General features: G+C 43.5%; 6 protein-coding genes across 6 annotated transcripts; 2 read left to right on the plus strand and 4 right to left on the minus strand.

Moving 5' to 3' along the window:
• Nucleotides 1-314: 314 nt before the first annotated feature.
• Nucleotides 315-2091, minus strand: IL334_007466 (uncharacterized protein; the record flags this gene model as incomplete). Its single annotated transcript, XM_062939156.1, has 2 exons — nt 315-655; nt 2037-2091. The coding sequence occupies 2 exons, from the start codon at nt 2089-2091 to the stop codon at nt 315-317; spliced, it is 396 nt and encodes a 131-aa protein (XP_062795207.1).
• Nucleotides 2092-3344: 1253 nt separating this feature from the next.
• Nucleotides 3345-5418, minus strand: IL334_007467 (uncharacterized protein; the record flags this gene model as incomplete). Its single annotated transcript, XM_062939157.1, has 6 exons — nt 3345-3355; nt 3449-4166; nt 4217-4472; nt 4534-4730; nt 4791-5333; nt 5392-5418. The coding sequence occupies 6 exons, from the start codon at nt 5416-5418 to the stop codon at nt 3345-3347; spliced, it is 1752 nt and encodes a 583-aa protein (XP_062795208.1).
• Nucleotides 5419-9862: 4444 nt separating this feature from the next.
• On the minus strand, nt 9863-11058 carry IL334_007468 (uncharacterized protein; the record flags this gene model as incomplete). The annotated part of the gene is made up of 3 exons (XM_062939158.1): nt 9863-10173; nt 10297-10581; nt 10641-11058. The coding sequence occupies 3 exons, from the start codon at nt 11056-11058 to the stop codon at nt 9863-9865; spliced, it is 1014 nt and encodes a 337-aa protein (XP_062795209.1).
• Nucleotides 11059-12784: 1726 nt separating this feature from the next.
• IL334_007469 (uncharacterized protein) lies at nt 12785-15829 on the plus strand (the record flags this gene model as incomplete). The annotated part of the gene is made up of 4 exons (XM_062939159.1): nt 12785-13131; nt 13226-13525; nt 13588-15175; nt 15260-15829. The coding sequence occupies 4 exons, from the start codon at nt 12785-12787 to the stop codon at nt 15827-15829; spliced, it is 2805 nt and encodes a 934-aa protein (XP_062795210.1).
• A 466-nt stretch (nt 15830-16295) lies between these two features.
• On the plus strand, nt 16296-17612 carry IL334_007470 (uncharacterized protein; the record flags this gene model as incomplete). Its single annotated transcript, XM_062939160.1, has 5 exons — nt 16296-16298; nt 16539-16562; nt 17062-17155; nt 17261-17487; nt 17577-17612. The coding sequence occupies 5 exons, from the start codon at nt 16296-16298 to the stop codon at nt 17610-17612; spliced, it is 384 nt and encodes a 127-aa protein (XP_062795211.1).
• Nucleotides 17613-18298: 686 nt separating this feature from the next.
• IL334_007471 (uncharacterized protein) lies at nt 18299-20697 on the minus strand (the record flags this gene model as incomplete). The annotated part of the gene is made up of 11 exons (XM_062939161.1): nt 18299-18382; nt 18453-18516; nt 18609-18784; nt 18885-19038; nt 19110-19300; nt 19378-19512; nt 19572-19669; nt 19818-19881; nt 19957-20189; nt 20291-20408; nt 20473-20697. The coding sequence occupies 11 exons, from the start codon at nt 20695-20697 to the stop codon at nt 18299-18301; spliced, it is 1542 nt and encodes a 513-aa protein (XP_062795212.1).
• Nucleotides 20698-21914: the final 1217 nt, after the last annotated feature.

Genomic DNA, 21914 nt, shown 5'->3' on the forward strand with positions numbered 1-21914 from the left:
TTACTCCAGTGTCGACCAGATTCACCGAATTGTATCCATTTTGACACATGTGACTCTGGAACTTAGTCTATCGTACTGGTCTACTCCTGTACACATATTCCAGTCTCGTCCATTATATGAAAGACTTGACTGTTATCTTCACGATCAAAAGATTCCTCACTCATTTGTTACATTTTTATCGAAGTGGAGAAGTCAGTCACCATTCACAGTATCGGACTTCAGCTAGCTAAGTGTTCCTTGTTCTTCCTTGAGAATTGAACGATCATCTGAATTGAAGACATGATATGCATTACAAGTACATTAGTCACCAGCGACTATCCTCTATGTGCACTACCACTTCCACCAGCTTCTCCCTCTCCTCTGAACTCGTTAGTAAACGACTCCAAGGTGAATCCAAGCTCTCGGCAAAGCCTTCTACAGGTCTGAACCAAGAACTCACGATTCCTCCCTGGAGGAGCCGCTCGCGCAGCTTCTATCTGAGCGATCAGATTACCAAGAGCGTTTGCAGGAGGATCTGGAGGGTAGGGTTGAGCGTCTTGGTTAGTCCAGCTAGCCAAAAACGGATTGTCGGAGGTGTTCCCTATTGTGCCAGGGTGAGCATGTGGATGTCGAGATGTGCTCTCGACAAGCGGTGTGCCAGTTGAGCTCTGGCGAGCTTGTGTGTACCGAGATGAGCTCTCGGCGGGCAGTGAACCAGATGCGCTCTGGTGAGCAGGAAGACGGAAAGAGGGAGATGAGGATTGGAGGGGAGAGGGATTGACCGAGGTTGGTATCCATCCTTGATCCCGTTGACTGCACTTCTGGGAAGCGCAAGTGAAACACTTGCGCTTATGGAATGGTTGGCCAGGGAGGCCAAAACATTCCAACCCATCGTGCTCACACTTCGAGCAAGGAGGATTTCGAACCACCGCCGTCGGATGTTGCGACTAACATGACTAGTGAATCAACATATGATCCATTATCGATGAATGTGGTCTTAAATGTAGTTAACACTTACAAGAATATATTCTCTCGTTCGGAGAGAATCTCGAGATTTTCTCGGCGACGTCGGTGAGGAACCAGGGTTCGATCCAGTCGAAGGTTGATTTTGCTGACCAGCAGCAGGAGGAGTTGAAGGCGGAAGAGACCTCTCTCGGGAAGGGGAGGAGGCATGGTGAGGAGTCCATTCGGGAGGAGTCCAATCGCTTGTTGGACCTGGTGAATTGAGAATGACTTCACGTCTTCCTTCAATTAAACCGTAGCGGGGGGGACGATCCGCTCCAACATAACGGTAAGGGGGAGGGATGGATTGAATAGAATCGTCGGACGACGATTCTGGAATAAGCTCCCCTTCGATCTATCAGCTAAATTCATTGTATATGAGACTTACAGTTCACTGGGCTTTCTGATCTTGCTCCTCTAACGCCAGGAGCATCGGAAGAGGGTTGAGTAACACCTACTCCTCTCTGTGATTCAGAGATTTCTTGGGTGTCACTTAACACCTCGACTTCTACGTCATCTGTAAATGAGACATCAGCCGACGCTCAATTAAGATATCCCACTGCTGCTTACCTCTTGTAGCTGTCGATACAACTACCTCTCCGGCACCTAGTACGTCTGATCGACGTACTAATTGAAGATCATCTATCCGAAGAACAATCTCGTCAGCATGGATTTTGATAGTGAATGGGATAGTGATCATTAGTATCATCAGACAGAGTAAGCTCACCTTCATCTTCCGTCACTTGATCTTCTTCCTCTTTATCCCCATCGTCTACGTCCATCAAAGAGTCGGAGGCGTCCAACTCTGCTCGAGTCCTCGTCACTATATTTTTCATCTCGTCAGCTAGCTCAACCGATTCTCCCTCTCGCATAAACCGATGAGGAATAGCTTCCAAACGACTCACCCTCTCCTCTTTCATCCCTCACCACCACTCTGAGGAACGCGTCGGAAACGTACCTCCCTCTCGCCGATCCTGTGAGAAAAGAGACAGATCACGATCAGTTTCTAGCAATTCAGTCGCATGTAGAATATCTATCAACGTCGATGCACTCACGAGATACCCGTCGTCTCTGACTGACAGAACCTTTTTTTGTTGATTTATTCGCCATACTGATATTGAGTTTTCTGTTTGTTACGATTTATCAGTATGACTTAGTTTGTATGGTGAAAGAACAATGATCATGAAAGAAGGAGGGGGATGTTTATTCTTGACGGTTAGTACTGTGTGTGTTTACTTAGAAAGATCCTGTGTGTATGGCGCCATCATCGTCCGATGATTGGTTACTGTTAATTACCACGTTTAAGGCATCCTTTGACTCAAAACTTCGTCCTTATCATGTTTATAACCCCGGATAAAGCCGTGATATACATGATACAGCTCTTGTACTCATATCTCATCACCTCCAGCCCAGACATGCTTGTTGGAACGAGCTTCAGCTTCATTAATGGCTAACATGATTCAAATTTCTATCTCTCTCAAGATAACGCAAGAGATTAGATTTTCTAAGCTTCCTATCAACCCTCCGGCACACCGGTACTTACGGACATACGGACTTGACCGCCAGCTATGACGTAGGCAGTACTCGATGTTTACCATTGAGTTCTGGCTGCTATCTTCCAATCTCTTCTATCCTTGATGGTAACCGACCACATTGTAACAAAGTCACCCAAACAACACTCATAGGATCTCTCTGCCAGCTTCTCGGCTCGCAGGGGATCGGAATTCGCACATGATATCGTCGATGAACAGAATGTAGAGCCTAAAACCTTGGGTGTCCCTTAATGGCGAAAGGTGGAAGGGATTTTATCAAGGTGAGTAACGATTGAAATATTCTTCCCTTTCGGACGAGAGGGACTTGAGGGAAGCTGAAGCGTCACTGAAGATGTTTGGTCTGTTAGCTTCCGCTACTCAAAGTCATATCATTGAATCGTTCTCGCTGTCTATTTTGTTTTGATATTCTATTTCGGTAGCGGACATCCGTCGAATTGTTTATGAATGATTCATATTTATTTTCTATTGAAGGAGAGTGGAATGAATCCAAATATAATTAAGCTTTCTCAAAGAATATGTTCAAGTATCAACATAACCTGTCTCATCACATATTCTATGCGTATCTCACATCGTCAAATTTCAGTATTTTCTCTCCAGTATTTCATCAGACGTTCGATGCATGATGATATCCACCAGGTCTATATACAAGCGGTTCTCTATCCCTGGGGATCGTCTCATTAGTGATAATATAGAAGAAGGGGTATCAGGAAGGATTTATGTAAACAAGCGATTGTCCATTCCAGCAAACATAAAGAGAGAATGAGTTTGTACAGTGTCGGACGCTTACGTCCCCTCTCGTCTTGATCATTTTCAGGATTTCTCTATCACAAGGACCACGAATCAGTAATAATCCAACAGATATCCTGACAACAGCGATATGAAGGACAGAGGAGTCACAGATGAAAAAGACCTACGAGTTCGACCTGATCTTCTCGCAGTAAGCGGAGGCGGAGAGGGTGTAGGAACAGGTGAAGGCATATGAATTGTCCTACAGTTCATGCCGTCCACAACATGGTCCTCATAACGAGCTACCACTTCTGGGTGAAGGGGTTGAACTCTTGCTTCGACCTCATCTTCCTCTTCATTTTCATCCTCACCTTCATTTGTGATCTCCGCATCAGCTGTGCTACTTTCTCCAGACTTGGATTTCTTTGGGCTGGATAGGATATTGAGTTCTGCCATCGCCTTCTGAGCGGTCTTGGTCTTTCTTTCCACAGAGCGGACCCCAATAGGGCTAATTTCAATCCTATGTTTGACTTGAGATCGACCTTTAGGTTTCTTGGGCGAGGTAGGCTGATTCGAACCTGATATTGATCGCTTTGAAGGTTGGGATCTGTAGGAAGCAACGGGCTCTCCTTTCTTGATCACCCCAGGAATTGGTGAGATAATTTCAACCGAGGAATCAGAAGTCGTTGGATTGTAAGATGCAAAGAACGCCTCAGCCTCTCTATTGAGGTCATAATGAGGTCGTCCTTTTCCTTTAACCGTGGGTTGATGTCGGGCGGAATCGAGAAAGGTGATATCAGGCTTGACCTCTTCATCGGAATAGGGAATCGAAGCAGAGATGGGGCTTGAGTGGTTGACTGAACTCGAGACCTTTCTTTTATCTTGATGAGGAACGGAGGATCTCATCTTAGGACATATCAGCGGTTTGTCATATGTGGGTGCAGGAATCAGCTTACCTCCCCCGTTTGGATCCCACCCTTGGTTCTTTGAACAGCATTCTTCACCTTTGCTGGTTCTTCCCTGTCGACCGTGCTTTCCTCCCCATAGCTTTCAAGGTATTCTTCCCACAGATTATCTCTATAATTGGAATCCTTGATGACCAAGAATGCTTCTTTCTTCGATTTGTAGACCATAAGAAGCTGAGACGGTTCGGTCTCCTCTACGCCTTTATAAATGCGAAACGTCGAGCGATTGTCATTTAAGACGACCCAGCTGTATAGATAGTCTCAGTACAGTCCATTTGAAAGGATAGCTTTGGGCGTATAGTACTCACGCGTATTCATTCGTGAATGTATCAACCAGACCCTTGAACTCTTTGTCCAATTTGGTCTTTATAGCACTCACTGAATCATTTGCTCGGATGCAAGGATGTTGCATATGGTTTCGCTCCTCGAGGAACTCCCGAAGCTCTTTCAAAGGGAATTCAGCAAGATTCACCGAAAGAAATCTATGATCTGGCAGAAGGGTAACCTATAAGAGGACGACCACGTCAATAAGACACTCAATTTACATCGCACATGAAATACACACCCTGGATTCGCTGCCAAGGAGGATAGCCTTCTTCTGAGTATCTTCAGATGTAGCTTTAACTGATGACGCTTTAGTTGAGGCAGTGCCGAATGGTTTTTGCATCACCATCGGAGATTGCTTGGTCTTGTGAATTGTTTTATTTCCAACCGCTCCTTGGGAGCGGCGGGGTTGTAAAGGTAGACCAGGATGAGACTGAGCAGGAGAGTTCTGGTGTTGACCCTTGCGCATGAAATCGGCTGTTGAGTGCTGAGTCAAAGCACCCTTGGTATACGCGTTCGAAGATGGGATAGAAAATTTTCCACTTTGATGAGATAGAGAGGTATCACCGATGGCTGAAGGGCTTTCCATCGTAGATTCTGGGGAAAGTTGATGAGGGGGTTCTTCATCAGAGCTATCGAAGACAGGAGCAATTGGAGCTCGTGTCATAGGGATAGGGCGGCGATGGGATTGATCACCAGGCTGAGGATTCTGGGTAGCTTTCTCTTTAGCAGCTTGGAATTCTCTGAACTCTTTCAGATCCTTCCACTCCTGAAATTCTCGTAGCTATGTATAAAACGACAGTTGTCAGCGGATACCGTCGATAGGAGGGAGAAACACTAACCTCCTGAGGGGTCAATTTAGGATTCATCTTGCTACGGGTGAGAGGGAATCGAATCTGCAGATATGATTCTCTTTGTATTGAAATTATCGAGGCGTAATGAAGTTATAAAGTAATAAAGGAGACAGAACCAGACGATTGGCATCTCATCTCGACAAGAGAAATCGAAACTGGAAGAGGTCAGTGCGATTTGGCCGGAATTTCTCGGCGAAACTGAAAAATTGCTGTGGCAAAGGTGTCTGTGCGTACCATACTGACCGTCCACATCATCTTGATGTTGATCATGATCGTTGTATTGCTCATGGAGGACGAAAGATGAATTGAGAGCACATAAAGCAGTTACTTGATAACTCGTTCTTAAATGCAAGCACGCGAGATCTCCGCGAGGAAATTCAATATCTTTACGTGATTCAGGGTAGCGAACAGCCGACCGACATGATATACCACATTCGGTAGGTCTTGAAGCTGCGATTTACTCATAAACTTTATGGGACGGCGGCTTTACGACTCGAGTACTCGTAGGGTTCACATCACTTTATCTAGTCGGATCAGCTAACGCGAAAGCTCTCGTGGTGAATTGGGCCCACCGTGAACGTTTCCGTGTTCGAAGAGTCATGCCTATTTAGATGATTGAGGACGATATTCGTAGGTGTCCTAGAATCGCCAGGCCGAATTTGAGGTCGGACTAGGCTGACCGTCCCATCTAGTCTGTAGGTTCAAGCACCGCCCTTGGAGAGGGCTGTTTGTGGGGGATTCCTGGCTTACTGGGAATGCTTTCGGATGCCAGGAATCGTGGCTGTTTCATCTGACTGCGTCTCTTCTTCGCCTTCATTTCGGATTGGTAGTCATATACGTAATGACTACCACTATTACTACTGTCTTCGCAATTCTGTTTCAGGGGTCGAGGGTGTCTGCGGCAAGTGGTGTTTCTACACACGCTCGCTACGTTTCGTTGATATACAATTATCAGCCGCCATCTGCATACTTGTCGGAAGCAAGAAGTAGAAAGGCTCCTACCAAAAGCTCTTGGCTAGCCAATATCTTACAAAGAAGAAATTAACTCGTCGTCGATAACAGTAATTCGATGCCTTTCTATTTCCTGCTTCCGCATTATGTGTGAGATGTAGATGACGTCGTCTCGAAACGTAGTGCCGGTATCGCACTGACAGATGAGTTTGTATTCCTATGTACTGAAATGAATTTAAGTGTGGTACCTCTCCGCTTGAAACCGTAGTACATTGTGACATTATTTTTCACCTAGAATCCGATTGTGCCAGGGCATTGACCGAATCTACGACGAGGGGCCGATATAATCGAGAATGATTGGCGTTCTTGTGGGCTTTACAGGCGGTGCATACTCATCTATGTTGTAATGCCCTGTGATGGACAAATCGCGGTACGTCTATCCTTATCTTCTAGGTGGATTTAAACATTGGAAGGAGAACAGTTTCGACTATATAGCGCTCAGTGATTGCTCCACAACATATGTTGCAGAGTGCTTACAAGGACCTGATAGATTGGGATGATACACGAGCTGAGTCCACATCAAAAATATAATGGTATCACGTCCTTGGATTCTGATGCAGCCACAAGTGCCGAAACCGATACGAAAGAAGTCCAATATCGGAAGCTTCTTAATCCAGACGTTCATGGAATATACAGATCTCGAGAAGACTCGTCTGTATTCTCTCATCCTCGTCCGCTAGAATGCAAACTCAACGAACGTTCATGAGACTGGTCGAGAAAAGCAGGTTCAGAGATGGAAAGACCAGTGTGACGTGATGCATATCCTTGAGATCAACCATTTTCCGGAAGCTGTTCTATCAGCAAGCGCTATCTCGGGATCCGATACTACAATATGAATACTCGTTCAAATTCTAACATAGCATACGTCGATGGATGATCATGGAATGACCTTGTTGAACGACCACGAAACTCTAAGATTTCCGCTTCAAGTCGTTTGTATACATCGCGTCTTTCAATATTACGTAATCGAGAACTTTGCTTCATCAGTCTCCGGCGTTATGTGTTTCGTCTTTACATCAATTTCTCTCTTTGTCTCCTCAATCACTCTGCTGTCTTCGACAGAGGATAACTTAATCAGTTTTATTCATTTCTGCGACCACCTAGTATTGGATCGTTCGTCTGACTTCACACTACTTTTAAGACTTTTCAGCTCGACATATGGACCAGAATGGGTGGATTTATACCCATCCATCAAACACTTCAGCCAAGTTCGGCCATTCGGAGAGGAATCATCAGCACAGACCTGATTGCTGCTGGATTTTCGTGTATAGGTATGGTATGGTGCGTATACGAGCATCTTTCAGAAGCCACATCTTGCTGTATCAGTTGTAGCTCTATAACGCCGAGTCGAAAACCTTTGTTCGTCTCTCTTATCACTAAGACGGTCAAGATTTAACTGTATCTTCTCTGAATTACCTCTATAACACAAACAAACCTCTATATTCAAGAAATCATATCCACAACAGGCCCCGTCTGAAATGAATATCATATCAGTACATCGACAAGAAGGTGTTTCTCTTCGAATCTCTCGGTCTCCTCCCGGAATTGTAGTGAATGGTACGATTTTTGATGAAACCATGTTGAAGATGGTCGAAACTGTGATTATCTGGTCCAATTCCTTCGTGAATAAGTTTGAGAAACGCTTACTTGGTCATACAGGGCTTCTATCATCCCTCTCGACAGTATCTCGATCTTACCAGTCGATATCGATTTGGCGGGATTAATTTCAACTCTACAGCAGAGTGCGTTGGAGAAATCATTAATGCCTTTCATCTATATCAATGTGTAAGTTCTGTTTCTTAGCCTTTCTTGATCTTGAGCTGTTCTGACTTGGGGAATGCATATATGCAGTCTTTCTGCGGCATCATATTTGAGGTATCACCTTTCATCACCACCAGGACAGTTTATCGTTTTTTGGAAATGTTATATGGCTCTGAATTGTTATTTGTGCCTACTTGTAACAAAGTCCTGGTAGTCAAACTCGACACCGCCTTCCTTCACCGTTTCTCTCAGCTTCTTGGGAATGCATAGAGTTTGTTCGGGATTTCTCGGTTACATTCCTCTTCTGATGATGTTTCAGGGAGGCGTCCGGTTTCCCATTAGAAACAATATGATCTATACTTAATGAGAGCAATATAACTTGATTGTCGATAGATCGTTTGGTATATACTTGTCGACCCAGGCGAGTTCACTTTCCTCCTCCAACGCCTTGAGCGAAATGCTAATCTATTTTTCTATAGAAACAATTCCCTTCACCCTCCCGGGTCCTCCCCTCTTCTACCTTCTCGGATCCTCATCTTTTCTACCCTCCCGGGTCCTCCCCTCTGGTCGTCAGTGCTGACCCAGGATCGGGGAAGGATCAACGAGCGAACCAGTAAGCCAAATGGTCGACCTCCAGATCGATTTCAAGAAGAAATACGAGCTTCCGTTTTTGGCCTCCTCAACATTGTCGATGATATGGTGATTTTATTCTCATCACTCCCCTCGCATCTGATCAGCACCGCCTTCGTCAAGAATGTGACACCCGCTCTGAGAAACGGGATGGGGCTTAATGAAGTGGTGGAGAGCGTCAGAAAGAGAGGAGCCGATCGTGTCGAACCAAGAAGAGAGAAAGGGAGAACAGATTAGGAGAAGCGATTGGAGAATGAGAGTGATATACCTGAAGAAGAGGAAGAAGCTCGAGGATAGAGGTATGTCAAATGTTACCTGATAAATGGACAAATCAATCGGGAGCTGAAAGTGTGATAGACTGCTTGTCTGTGTTTCGACAATAGAAAGCATCGAAACCAGTTCCTTGTCTACTTAAGATATGGTAATATACGATCTCCTCACCTCTGTCATCCAGTAGCTGACGAGATGTGCATACAGGAAGACCTACTTGACAGAGACGCTATCTCTCTCAGCCTGTTATAAGGGATAATCTCGACAGAAATGATTTGGACCAGGAAAATATGGGTCGGTATCGGTATATTGAGATGATGAACACGAAGTCTGTCATCACCTCGGAACGGAAGCTAGATATATTTTGTCAAACGATCTTGTAGATTGTTTCATGTATTCGTACTTTCCTCTTGTCTCGATGATACGAAAATATTCTAATATCCCATCATATGTTATCGACAAGGGGAGTTGTAAGCGAAACTATGCAAATTCATCAGATGCCAGACCTACTTCTTCAAAATTGAGCCATATGTAGCCCACCCTCACCAATTACTTGTCCTGATCTCGTTGAAATAAATCGATCGTTGGATGCTCACCGACGAATTGCTTAGAGAACAGACGTTTTTCAACCAAAATGGAAGGGAGTGTAAGGGGGTCAATTGAGATGGACAGATCTTGTTAGTATCGAGTGGTAACAATTTCGCACCATCGAATGTATGTGGCCTTGAAGTGTGTATGTTTCAAGCTGAGTTGCATGAATGAATACCGATATGAATAAAGTACAAAGTCACGAATACAAAGCTGGGAACTCCTGACGTACAATTCGGTTGACTTCTTGTACAACAGTAAGATACCTTTCCAAACCAAAATCAGCTGGGGGAGGCCAAGTCCACCTGTCACCTCCTGCTACCTCCTCAATCCGCTGTCGGAATTCGAGGCTTTCAAGCATTGCTCTGACATCTTCAGGCAAAGAGCTAAGGATCGCAGGTGTTTTCTTATGTGGGTCGTTATCGTTGAGTTGGTGACCAGATCTCCCTTTAAAATGATCAACGCCATAGTCTTCGAATCTCTTGGCAGCGTCAGGATCATCGTAATGGTCTTCAAGATATCCAGTCAGCGGATCGACATGTTGAATAGGAGATAGCTGGATTTTTTCAGCGGCGCGCAAGTTAACGAAGCGCGGATTAGCATTTACTAATTACGAGCAATTGCCATACTCACTCCTGTGCCAGAGTTGTACAGGCGTACTGTTTTTCTCAGTCGAAATACCATGATTGTTCCACCTTTCAACGAAGAACTCTAGAGCCTTTCTGAGAGTGGGTATATAGACAAAGTGGAGAGCCCACATTTCAAGGGGGTCATCTCTGCAGAGATACCCTTGTTCTTCATAGTATATGAACTGTTGGCGGTAACGAGCGGTGGACCACTGTTGAACGTCTACCCATAATCGCTCTATTCGTTGATTATGGGTAGATGGACCTTGAATGAACGAGCCTCGATTGAGTCCTTGGAAGAATGAGTCAATGAGGGAAGTATTTGTCAAATACGAAATAGACTGGACTCACCTCTGACTTTCTCCATCTGTGCTTTTACTTCCCAATTCTCCTTGCCAAGATCTGCTCGAACTCTGCTAGGCCATCCGTATTTCTCAGTGGCTCGAAGAAAAGCAGATAGAACGGTTGATGCGCGATTGTTATCTGCGACAAAGATATACATGATCCTCCGAGAGAAACCGTCGATAGCACCATGAATGACTATTCCCCAAGGACCCAGTTTGTGGTGGCCATCGATGTGCCAGAGTGAGTTGATGAAGGGAACGTGATAAACTCTCCTGATGATTGCTCGTCGCTCCTTGCCGGGTCGATTGTAAAAGACCTTGAGAGCATCTCGGACACGCTTTTGTGTGACCTTCACGCCTAATTCCTTGAGTCCGGAGTGTACCCCCTTCTCACCCTCTAGCCCGCTGCCCATATGAAACACCATCCTGATGGCCTGAAACGCGATATCAATATTGAATAAAACGTAAATTGAATGAACACAAGTATCGATAGCTGTGTCTTTGGCGTTGAGATTCGTGAATCTTGGCCTGGCTTCTATGATATTCGTCGAGGTGAAGCGAGACGAGAATGAGGTGAACGAGAATGGATGAGTTTGGATCAAGAAATGGAAGATAGAGACGTACTCAAAAACGGCCGAACGGTAAGAAGAACGCAGAAAAAGGAAGGTGACAGGTAAGAAAGCTTGCTTACTTGTAACAGTTGTTCCTCGTCCATATCAGTCCAATCTCTCTTCTTTATCCCTTCTTCTTTTCTACGTCAAAATATGCTACTCCTAGAGACACCGAACCAATCGCTCGCGATCTCCTCATCCGAATATCCAAGAGATACGAGCCATTTAAGCTTTTCAATATCCAAATCAAGCTTCATACCCCCCTTCTCTGAAGGTACCCATTGGAGAGAAAACGAAGGTAGTTTATATGATCGTGCGTTGACGCGGTGCCGCAAGTCATCAAGCTGATCTAAGAGTGCACGAAGACGAAAAGTGGTTTTGTGGAAGATATTTTGAGGTAAATGGGGTCCGAGAGTAGAATAATCTTCTAGGATAGAAGTTATATTGGTGAGATGAAACATAATGCCAGTTATGTTTCCCGAAGAAGCGGCAGTCCGAATACATTCGTTAGCAGCAATTGCATGAGTGTCGACCAGGTCTCTGATCTGCTTCATTTTTTCCGGAGTAAATGGTCGAGGCTGATAGAAGGAGGAATAAGAAGTTCGGATCAGCAATGGATCAAGTTCTCTTCCCACGATGTTATCAATGTACTGACCTCCTCGTCCTCCTCGTCCTCCTCGAGGTTTGATTGTTCTACATACTCGAGTTCCATCCTAGGAGCAGGGTGTAAACATTAAAGGTGATTGTTTGGGACGAAGAGAGAAATAACCTGAATTCCACGAGCTTCGACGAGTGGCAGAGGTATTCTACGTAATCGTCTCGACTTTCTAATGAGTTCGAAGAAAGGTTGTTTCTCGACGAATTGAATGTAGAATGATATCAACGGCTTCTCATAGATGACGAACAATTCTCGAGAAATGCATAATAGGAAAATAGTCGAGATTTTGGATGATCCAGAAAGTCGTAGAGATTGGAACAGTTTCAAATTGAGAATCGTAGAGATTGGAACAGTTTCAAATTGAGAAGCGATCTCGAATACTCTGTGATCGGTAGGGGGATGTTGAGTGAATGGACATATGGATACAGATCCGCAAAGAGATCTGAACTCTCAATGTCGCAAGGTAGCTTGAGGTAGCTTGTAAGGAAAAATTCGGGACAAGGGAGGAAATAAGATGAATGTATACGAGTTTCGACGGAATGTGTGGCTATCGACAGCGTGTCATATCTGGAGTGGGAAATAAGTGATGCTCGATGAATGCGGTACACGATGAAGATCAAATTCGAACAAAATGGATGATATTGGAAGAGAGTTATATCGGAAAGAAGGTGAAATCGGATAATGTCGAATGGGATAAAAAAAAAAAACGAACCAGAAAAAAAAAGAAAACGCTGACACAATTCACGCGTCATACTGAATTCATAAATTGCTATCGCGAACAATGTTTGGGAAATGACGGTCAAACGTCAATCTCTTGAACCTGTCTTTCTCACAAATTACCTGCTATCGCTACATATCAAGGCACACATCACAAAGGCAAGGATGGCGCCTCCTCCTCCACTACCACCCAGATCACCAGACACAGACCGAAATTGGAGTTCCAATTCGAACTCTTGGTCAGATAGACAACCACCTCCACATCTTCCTCCTCGTGCATCAGGTCGCACAACATTAAGGAATGATGCGTACCCAGTACAACATGTACCTCCGCAACATTCCCATCAGTCTTCATCGTTATATGGCGCGACCGTAAATCCATATGCTGTAAATGCCGGTCCATCAAGAAGAAGTGGAAGTCCAGATAATGAAAGGAGCAGACAAAATAGTGCTGGTGGTTTGGTCAGAGATAGAGATAGGGACAGGGATAGAGACAGGTCATACAGAACAGAGTAAGTTATCATCTGGTCTAAGAATATGACTATTATAAGAGGAACAACTGGCTGCGTGTACTATTAGCTGATCCGAAATCGTGTATTCCACTAGCACATATATTCCTTCAGATGACATTGAACCTGGACAAATACCTTCTCCAATATTGAATTATCAACCTCAACCTATAGATCCCAGAGACTCTCGTCCTATATTTATCCCAACTGGACCTAGTGTCATCAGACCCAATCAACCGATGCCGTATCGTCCAGCTAGGAAAGTATCTTCCGACCGACCGAATGATGGCGCAAGGTCTCCCTTGGCTATACCACCCGGAACATCTTCCTCATCAAGCAGAGATACACTCCAGCCTAGTTCAGGTTCAGTCATGGGTGCATTAGAGAACTTCTCAAAGTAAGTTAGCTTTCGAAAATACTCTATAAACGTATCAAGATACTGATCGTTTCTCACTACAGAGCAATGCATACAGCTCTCGTCACTACATCTCAACACTCATTAGCACTGAAACACTTTTCTCGATTATCCACTTTCCCACATACGAATCCTACCTCAGTTGCATTCGAAGACGCTCAAAAACGAGTTAGTCAAGCTGAAAGAGCATTGAATGATCAGATGATAGCTTTACAAAGTAGCTTTACCGAGTTGATAAGAAGGACAATAAATAAAACTGGTAATTCGTTAGAAGCCATTAGTGCGTTGGAAATAGATGGATTGAAAGAGAGGATGAGGAAATTAGAAGAAATCGATAGTAGAATATTGAAACAACCTGAAAATGTAGAACAGCCACCACCACCGCCAGTGAGAGATGTCCCGCCACCACCACCTCTTGACGAATGTACTGCAGAAGGCTCCACAACTGTCAGCGTTGACCAGGACATTGACGTGGAGATGAAGAAACGAAAGGTCGGAGCTGTATTGGATGATATAATAGCGAGACTGGACAAATGTGAATCAATGAAAGATGATTTCGATTTCAGGATTGACACTGTCGAAACTGAACTAATGACAAAGGATTCTGATTTTATGGATAATGAAGCTCGAAGAAAGCAAATGAGAGAGTATAGTGGTTGGAGCGGCTTAGAAAATAGGAGGGATCCCAATGGCGCCATCCGAGGTCTGAAAAGGAAAGAAAGGGACGTTGATGCTGGAGAATTGGATGTTGAAATCGAATCTAAATCGTCAAGGGTAAGACCCAATAACGATAGTATCGCTATGAGTGATGACGGAGTAAATGAGAAACTGGTAGGACGTATGCAGAAAGAGATAGCAAGATTATCAGAGGAGATGGGAAGTATCAAATCACAAATTGCAACTTCAGCTGCAACACCGACTGTACCGATAACACCGAATGTAGCAACTGCTTGTTTACAAAATATGATGGGTCAACTTCGATATCAAAGACTATCGATCACTTCAGATCAACAGAGTGACAAGCCAGTTGACTGGAACGAAGTCAGTAACCTGAAGGACGAATTTGCGAAATTAGCTGAACAGATGAAACAACTGGAATCATCCGCTAGACGCAACACCTCGATTTCGGGATCTACAAATGGGTCAAGCACGGATTTGTCGAGTATATTGAATGCTCTGAATGCCTTGAGGAGTGATATGGCTCAACTGACTAATGAAGTTAAAGGGTTACTAGTCGACAAAACTTCAAGATCAGGTGTATTTCAACAGATATCATCTGGTGTACAATCTTTAGCAGAGACTATCAAACAATGTCGTTTAGATTGTAGTACAGTCAACGAAGTCCAAGTTTCTTCCTCTGCAACTATTATTATCCACACCGAAGAAATCAAATCACTTCGAAATGACTTTGTCCTTCTGCGAGCTGCACTAACTACAATCAGTCAAACCATAACCCAGAAAGATCAAGAAATGAATGAATTGAAAAAAGCGGTAGGACTGTTGCAAGGTGACCTGAAGGAATTGAGAGATGGAAGGGAAAGCTGGACAAGAGAAGTCATGGCCGCTTGTCTTGATTTAGTGAAAGAAGAAACTGAAAATGGTAAAGAAGATTATGCTAAAATAGCTAAACGAGTAAGCTGGAGACGCCTCTTTCTCTTCACCACTGTTCATCAGAGTATAGTTTCACTGACAGTTCGAATTGCACTGTTCATTTAGGAAATACAAAACTTCGTCAAAGATTTCATGGCCAAACGATCTTCTTCAACAATCAATCCCAACCATGATAATAGATCAACTTCGGAACCTGCAGATAACAGTGATACACCACCTTTACCAAGATCAACGACTTTCCTGAATCCAAGTCCTGCATTACCGCCTCAGTCTCAGGGGCAAGCGCAAACCGCACAACCAAATGTCTCTTCCCATCTAGCTCCCGCGCAGCCTTCAATCGTATCGCGGCTGACTCTCAATCTCGATAATGGTATCCCAAATCAGACTCATCAGTCAAATCCACTAGCTTCTAGGATCAACCCAAACTCAACGTCCAATCCTGGGTCAAATACTTCTTCACCTCAATTAGCCCCATCAGGAATAACAACGGAGACTCGACCTGCGCCCAATCCCAAACCTACTTTATCCGCGAGGATGAGCGGTAATTCAACTGAACATCTTCAGGCTCAATCCCAATCTCCGCACGGGTTGGCAGCTAGGTTAACAGGTCTGAGTCCCACCAAACCAGCTGGTGACGGAGGTCTGCAAGATGGGATGGATATTGATAATGAATGATTTACTCATTACTCGTCTTATGTATCATATCCAATGATTTTGTTCTATTGTCATTACCTCGTATGCTTGTACGAGCTGAAGTAGATTAATATTGAAAAATGTGATCAATGACGAGTGGACCGGTTGATAGCCAAACACGCGACAGAATCGTGTGCATCGGATTTAAGAATGTTCGCCAGTCGTGAAGGAAATTAACGCCGATGCTTCCATTGGTCACCTTCAAGTGCCACACTCGTCCTCTGTTTTGCATCTCTCACCGTACGCTTGGTTGTTCAATCATTGCTCTCCCTTTGCTTTCCCTAGCTCCTCCCCCCAGTGTGGTGTGTCTCTCAGTCCTCTCACTCTCTCTTGCCTGGGTTTGCTGCTACTCGCTCACACTCTCAGTTCGTTGAAAAGTAATCTATCAGTAGATAAGTCAGATTTTTCTCCATCCATCAAGTTCATTCAAAAAAAGACGAGGTTCAAAATGGTGAGTTCAGGCTGGTCTATCGAACGTTTAGAAACGAAAAACGTAGAAAGGATAGAAAGCTGGATGTCATTGAGGGATGAAGACATGGTGAAAACACAACTGTGGGAGGATGAATAGAAGTTATTGCGTAGAAGATATCACTGGAGTAGATGTTGGGATAGTCTTCGCTATGGAGAATGTCGGAAGGGAATCCACTGCACAGAGAGAATAATGTATACTGACATAAGTATTGTTGTTTAGGCTCCCACTACCAAGGAACGAAAGGTTAGTACACAAATCTCCATTTTTTCAGGTCAATCACATCCTCCCGGTATAACACATAAAAAAATGGGTCATGGGTGGATATGGGAATATGGGATATGGATCACGGATTCTGCTTTTGGATAATGGATTGGATTGGATATCGGATTTGGGATATGGGATATCGTAGCATAATCAACTGGATAGACAATCTTATTTCGCTGGATAGGATAGGTTGGACTACTTTCATAAAGAGAGAAGAATATATGCTACACTACAGCATGTAGGAAGGAGGACCCTTTGATTTATGTTGAGATGGCAGTGGAATCGTTAAACAAACATGGCTACCTTCAAACATTCGCCAATTAGAAAATCCAGTAGAGATCCAACAGTATCCCATATTCCCAATCCAGGAGCAAGACCAATACCATGCCCCCATCTTGGATTGACCAGCGTTACGGAGGAAATGTCATAGTGAAGAAAGAACGGATCGCTGACTCGCCTTGATTCCTGTTGTTGATAGACCCGAACTCCTCGATCAGCTCTTCACGATGTTGTGACTCGTGAATACACCATCCACCTTCACAAGAGAGTCCACGATTTATCTTTCAAGAAGAGTGAGTTGAGTTTCTATCCAAAGGGCAAGGGCAAGGGGGAAGGCTTAAAAGTGAAATGTATAACTAATTCACACTGGCTTTGCTTTTTTATTTGGAATCTTTTAGAGGCCCCTAAAGCCATCAAATCAATCGTTGAATTCGCTCAAAAATCAATGGGTGTAAACGATGTTCGAATTTCACCTGGATTGAACCAAGCTATCTGGGCTAGAGGTATCCGATCTCCCCCCAAGAGAATCAGAGTCAGACTTGAGAGAAAGAGAAACGATGATGAAGGTGCTAAAGAGAAACTTTACGTACTTGCATCTGTTGTTGAAGGTGTAACCAGCTTCAAGGTGAGTTTCTAAATCTAAACAACATAGTAATCCGTCATATCTTGTTTTGATTTGAGTAAACTAACGCTGTGAATGATCTCTTTTCACAGGGTCTCCAAACCGTCAACGTCGAGGCTGACGAGTAAACTTTGACTCCCATTATCACGGAGTCAGAAAAGGAATTCGTTATTTACGTTTACGGGATTGGGTCTTTTTTGTAGGGGATGCACGCCATGATACATTCAATCTCTACCACTTGTTCCTTTGTGTGCACTTCTACTTTTTCTCATTTACTTGACTTGTCCACCGAATCCGAAGTTCAAGGCACAAGAGCAGATTCATCGATCGATAAAATAGTGTATTTCTGTGCGACACGCAGATGACATTGCGAAAGGTCACATCAAACACTGATGAGACAAACGTAATGATTGATCGAGCTCGAATTCATCAGAACCACTCAACACCTGAAGTGCTTCGAGACAAATTTCATGCTAATGATGATGATGACCTCGAACTCAAATAGTCAATATTGCTGATCTGTCGTTCAGTCTGACTGATCATCGACACAAATTGACTTTGTACTAAACGATGATAAGGCAATTCCTAGGTGTCCTCGCGTTCCCAGAACCACAACCACAGGTTGTCACATAAAACGAGTGATTATACATAACATGTCAATGCAAAAAATTGTGTTCTATGTGTGTATATATATGGTTAAATGGTGCGGTACATAAATAAGCACGTAGGAAGACATGCCACCATTTACCCTTGTCCAAAACAATCCAAAAACTATGACCCAAAAGAAGAATTCAACACTTAAAGAAAGAATGATCTACCAAGGCAAAGGTTGTTCGACAACGTCTATTCTTTTAGCTGCCATTTCTCTTACCATACCAGCCATGAATTTACCGTCGACCTAACAAAGACGAACCCACCAGATGTCAACTCAAAGTGGCAAAGTATTATAACAAGATTTTCGGACTTACGGTTATTCTTGGTGAATGGAAATCTGGACCTTGATCAACTCCCCATCCATCTGGTTTCCTCCATCTACGAGTGAATCGAAGTCAGCTTCCTTTCTTCCGTGTGACAAGCATGGCGCGTGTATACCCTCAAAAACGAGTGCGATAGGGCCAACTCACTTCTCAGGTGGGAATGTTTCATTATAATGAATAGCATAATATTCATGACCCATCATTTCACCCAAGATAGCATAATCTCGTGCGAAACCGGTTACAGGCATGATTTCCATCACTGCTGATCCTGGTCTCATCCACAGTTGATGAGAAAGTCCATTACCATGAACAGCGAACATTACCTATCATCGCAAAGCGTAATCTCTCATCAGCTTATTGATCACACACATCCGATGAAGATGCAAGGCAGCTGCTATTTGTACAGCAGATCAATTCACTCACATCAGATCTCATTGCCAAACAAAATTGCTCTACTCGAGGTAACTTCTCCATATATTCATTGTGGAATTCGATTACACCTTCAGCTTGAAGTTTTTCCATCTCTTCAACCAATTCCTGCGCATCATGATCGATCAACCTTCTTGAAGTTAATTGTCTACTCAGAACAATCGGTCAGGGGAACTCGTCAGTATATCGAAAACTAGTCGTCAATCGTCATTCACATACCGATTGATGTACAACACAGTTGGCACTTTAGAATTCTCTCGTTTGACTTCACAACCTTCTGCAATTGCGAGTCGTTTGATCTGATCACGCAATGGATCCATCCAGGTTTTAGGTACATCTAAAAGAGGTAAATCTGCAATGGCTTTATTCCAATATTTGACATTTACTCCAATTCGATGAGCTGCCCAACGCTACCATATGAATTTTCAATTTGATCAGTCTCAAGATTATCCAGTGCACATTCTGGCATGGTCTGAACAAGACTTACATCAGCGATAGCTATTTTATCGAACAAGTAAGTGACACCACTCTTCCTTCGATCTTCAAAGATGTTGGCTTCTTCAATTTCAGCTTCGGGGAGAACAGCTTGTTGAAACCAAGTTGTGATTCCAGGTCGATCTCTCTACAAGAATGGGAATGTCAATCGATGAACGAGTGTGAGAAGACTATCTCACGACTTACCCAGTCGACAGACTGAGCTTTATAAATCAGTCGAGAGGGAAGCTCAATCTCTCCGGCAGCCGTAACTACTCTCCATAGACCAAGGAACATCTCGCCGACTTTGTGAAGTAAAAAGGTCAGTTCGTGGTGGATAACACTTAGATTTCATGTAGTGTATCAATAGGAAATCGCTCACTGACTGCAAAAAGATCCAACTCATATCAGCTTATGGGCAATCAGAGGTTAAGTCTCGATGCAAATACTTACAATGGTAATAATGGTTTAAGAAAGAACTTTGATGTTCACCTTCTCGTATATCGGCAAACATGAGCTGAGCATGTGCAATTCACGTCAGCCTTTATTGCCTTATTGGTCATATGGACTGAATATAAATAAGATCACTCACACTGACACCACTTTTCCTTATAGCGGCTTTACCCAATAACATCCTTTCCTTGGCTTCTTCAGGTGATACGACCATTATTCTATCTTCTTCTGCAGCTTGATGATTGTGATATTTATCGGCTGGATCAGCTAATCCAGATAGTATTCCACTTATACCATATTCAGGTAATGTTGATGGATCAGAAGTCACTATTATAAAGGTTCCATTGGCTGAATAAAGATTATGGAAATAATCTATCACATCGGACTTTATTAGCCTCTCTTGATTTTTGGCATTTAGATATGCCTTTTATTCCAACAGTGGACGAAAGGGATATCAGTCATAATAAACTCACTGAAACCTGCTACACCACTCATATACTTTGTTTCTGGGAAATCTGCTTCTGCAACGTAAAGATCTGCCCATCGATTCACTGTTTTTGAAGGTAAATATTTACTGAGCTTGCTTATATGCTATGCGGATTGAGTTTTTGATTAATCAACTTATTATTCCATTATCCAAAAGTTCATCACTCACTTCTATAGTCGAATGACCAGTGGTCTGTTGGATGAGCGTATGGAATAGTATTACCGTTATACCAAATCCTAATAATAGGAAAGAAGTAAATCGGTTTATAGCCAAAGGCATCTTACAACAACGTCTCTTTGATGTAGATGACTGATTATTCTTCGAACTGGGAGGTGATTCGAGTCGGATTGGATTGGTCACAAGTGGTGTTGAAGGTGGTGTAAATCTAATCATTTGGGAGAGCAAGAACTGTCAATCGGGAGAATCTTGCTTAGGTTTCGATGAAGTCAATAGATGGAACCAAAGGGGAGGGTCGGGTAATGAAAGAGTGTTTAAATGACAGTGTGCCGCTGCATCTACCGACCGGCGGATGGGAGGACGATTCGTGAGAGAGACGAGAAGATATGACCGTTGACCGTTCTTCTCAAGATCCATACAACGAAGATATACTTGAAGGACCACTCGTCAAGTGATAGTAGGTTGGAAGGGTGAAACTTTGACTCACTATGTGTCACAAAACCCCCCTGGGAAACAACTTCAATAACACACTTCAACGTGAGATTGAATCGTCAATGCGATGTATCAGCGGTCTCAATACCTGTCTTATCCACGGAACGGGTATCTGTCTATCTATTTATCTAAGGAGAAAATACGAAGAATGAAACTGAGAATGGATTGATACAGAACGTAATAAAATGGATTAGATTCACTCAATCATTCAATTGAGACATGATCGTATCTCGAATCGTGGACAGGTAGATCATTGTGACTGATAAAATTCAGGAAAATCGATAATCAAAACAAAAAGACATACAACAAAATTCATCCGATTAATCGAATGAACGCGATGTGCGATGCAAAGCAAAATTAGAGAAACATGTTTTATCGTAAAGATCACATCACCCAGGCACTAGGAGAGAAAAACAACAGACAAAAGGGGCATCGGGGGAAGGGGAATCTCCTGATTTACGATTCAAAATGAAAAGGAAAGAAAAGCTTAAGTCAGACGCGTTGATTAGTTAATTATATCCTTAGCAGTAATTCAACACACGAATACATTTGACTGAATTGACAGAGAGCTCCAGGAGTAATCCGGACGAGACAACAAAGGTCATAGCCCCAAGGAAATCAATAAGTTACAGAGCTAAAACCTCAAATTGAATAGGAGGAAAAGCATGTTCTGAATTCGAATTGTGGGTCGAATGAATAAATGTTTGCTTTGTAGACCAGGGTCACCCTCATTCTTGTACCTTTTCCTGATAGTCTATTCGGGACCTCACTCTCCGGATGATTCAGTCAAAATGGGTGTAACGTTTTGACAGAAAAATCGTGGAGTGGCCGCTTCTTCGCTTCCCCAGCGGGATCATTAGTGTCTATATCGAAAGTGACGATAGCCCAAACGAATTTGCATATAAAGCCGTCTCACCTTGGCTAGCACCCCGTGATGCCGT

The sequence above is a fragment of the Kwoniella shivajii genome, chromosome 11, assembly GCF_035658355.1.
Source record: "Kwoniella shivajii chromosome 11, complete sequence".
Classification (NCBI taxonomy): domain Eukaryota; kingdom Fungi; phylum Basidiomycota; class Tremellomycetes; order Tremellales; family Cryptococcaceae; genus Kwoniella; species Kwoniella shivajii.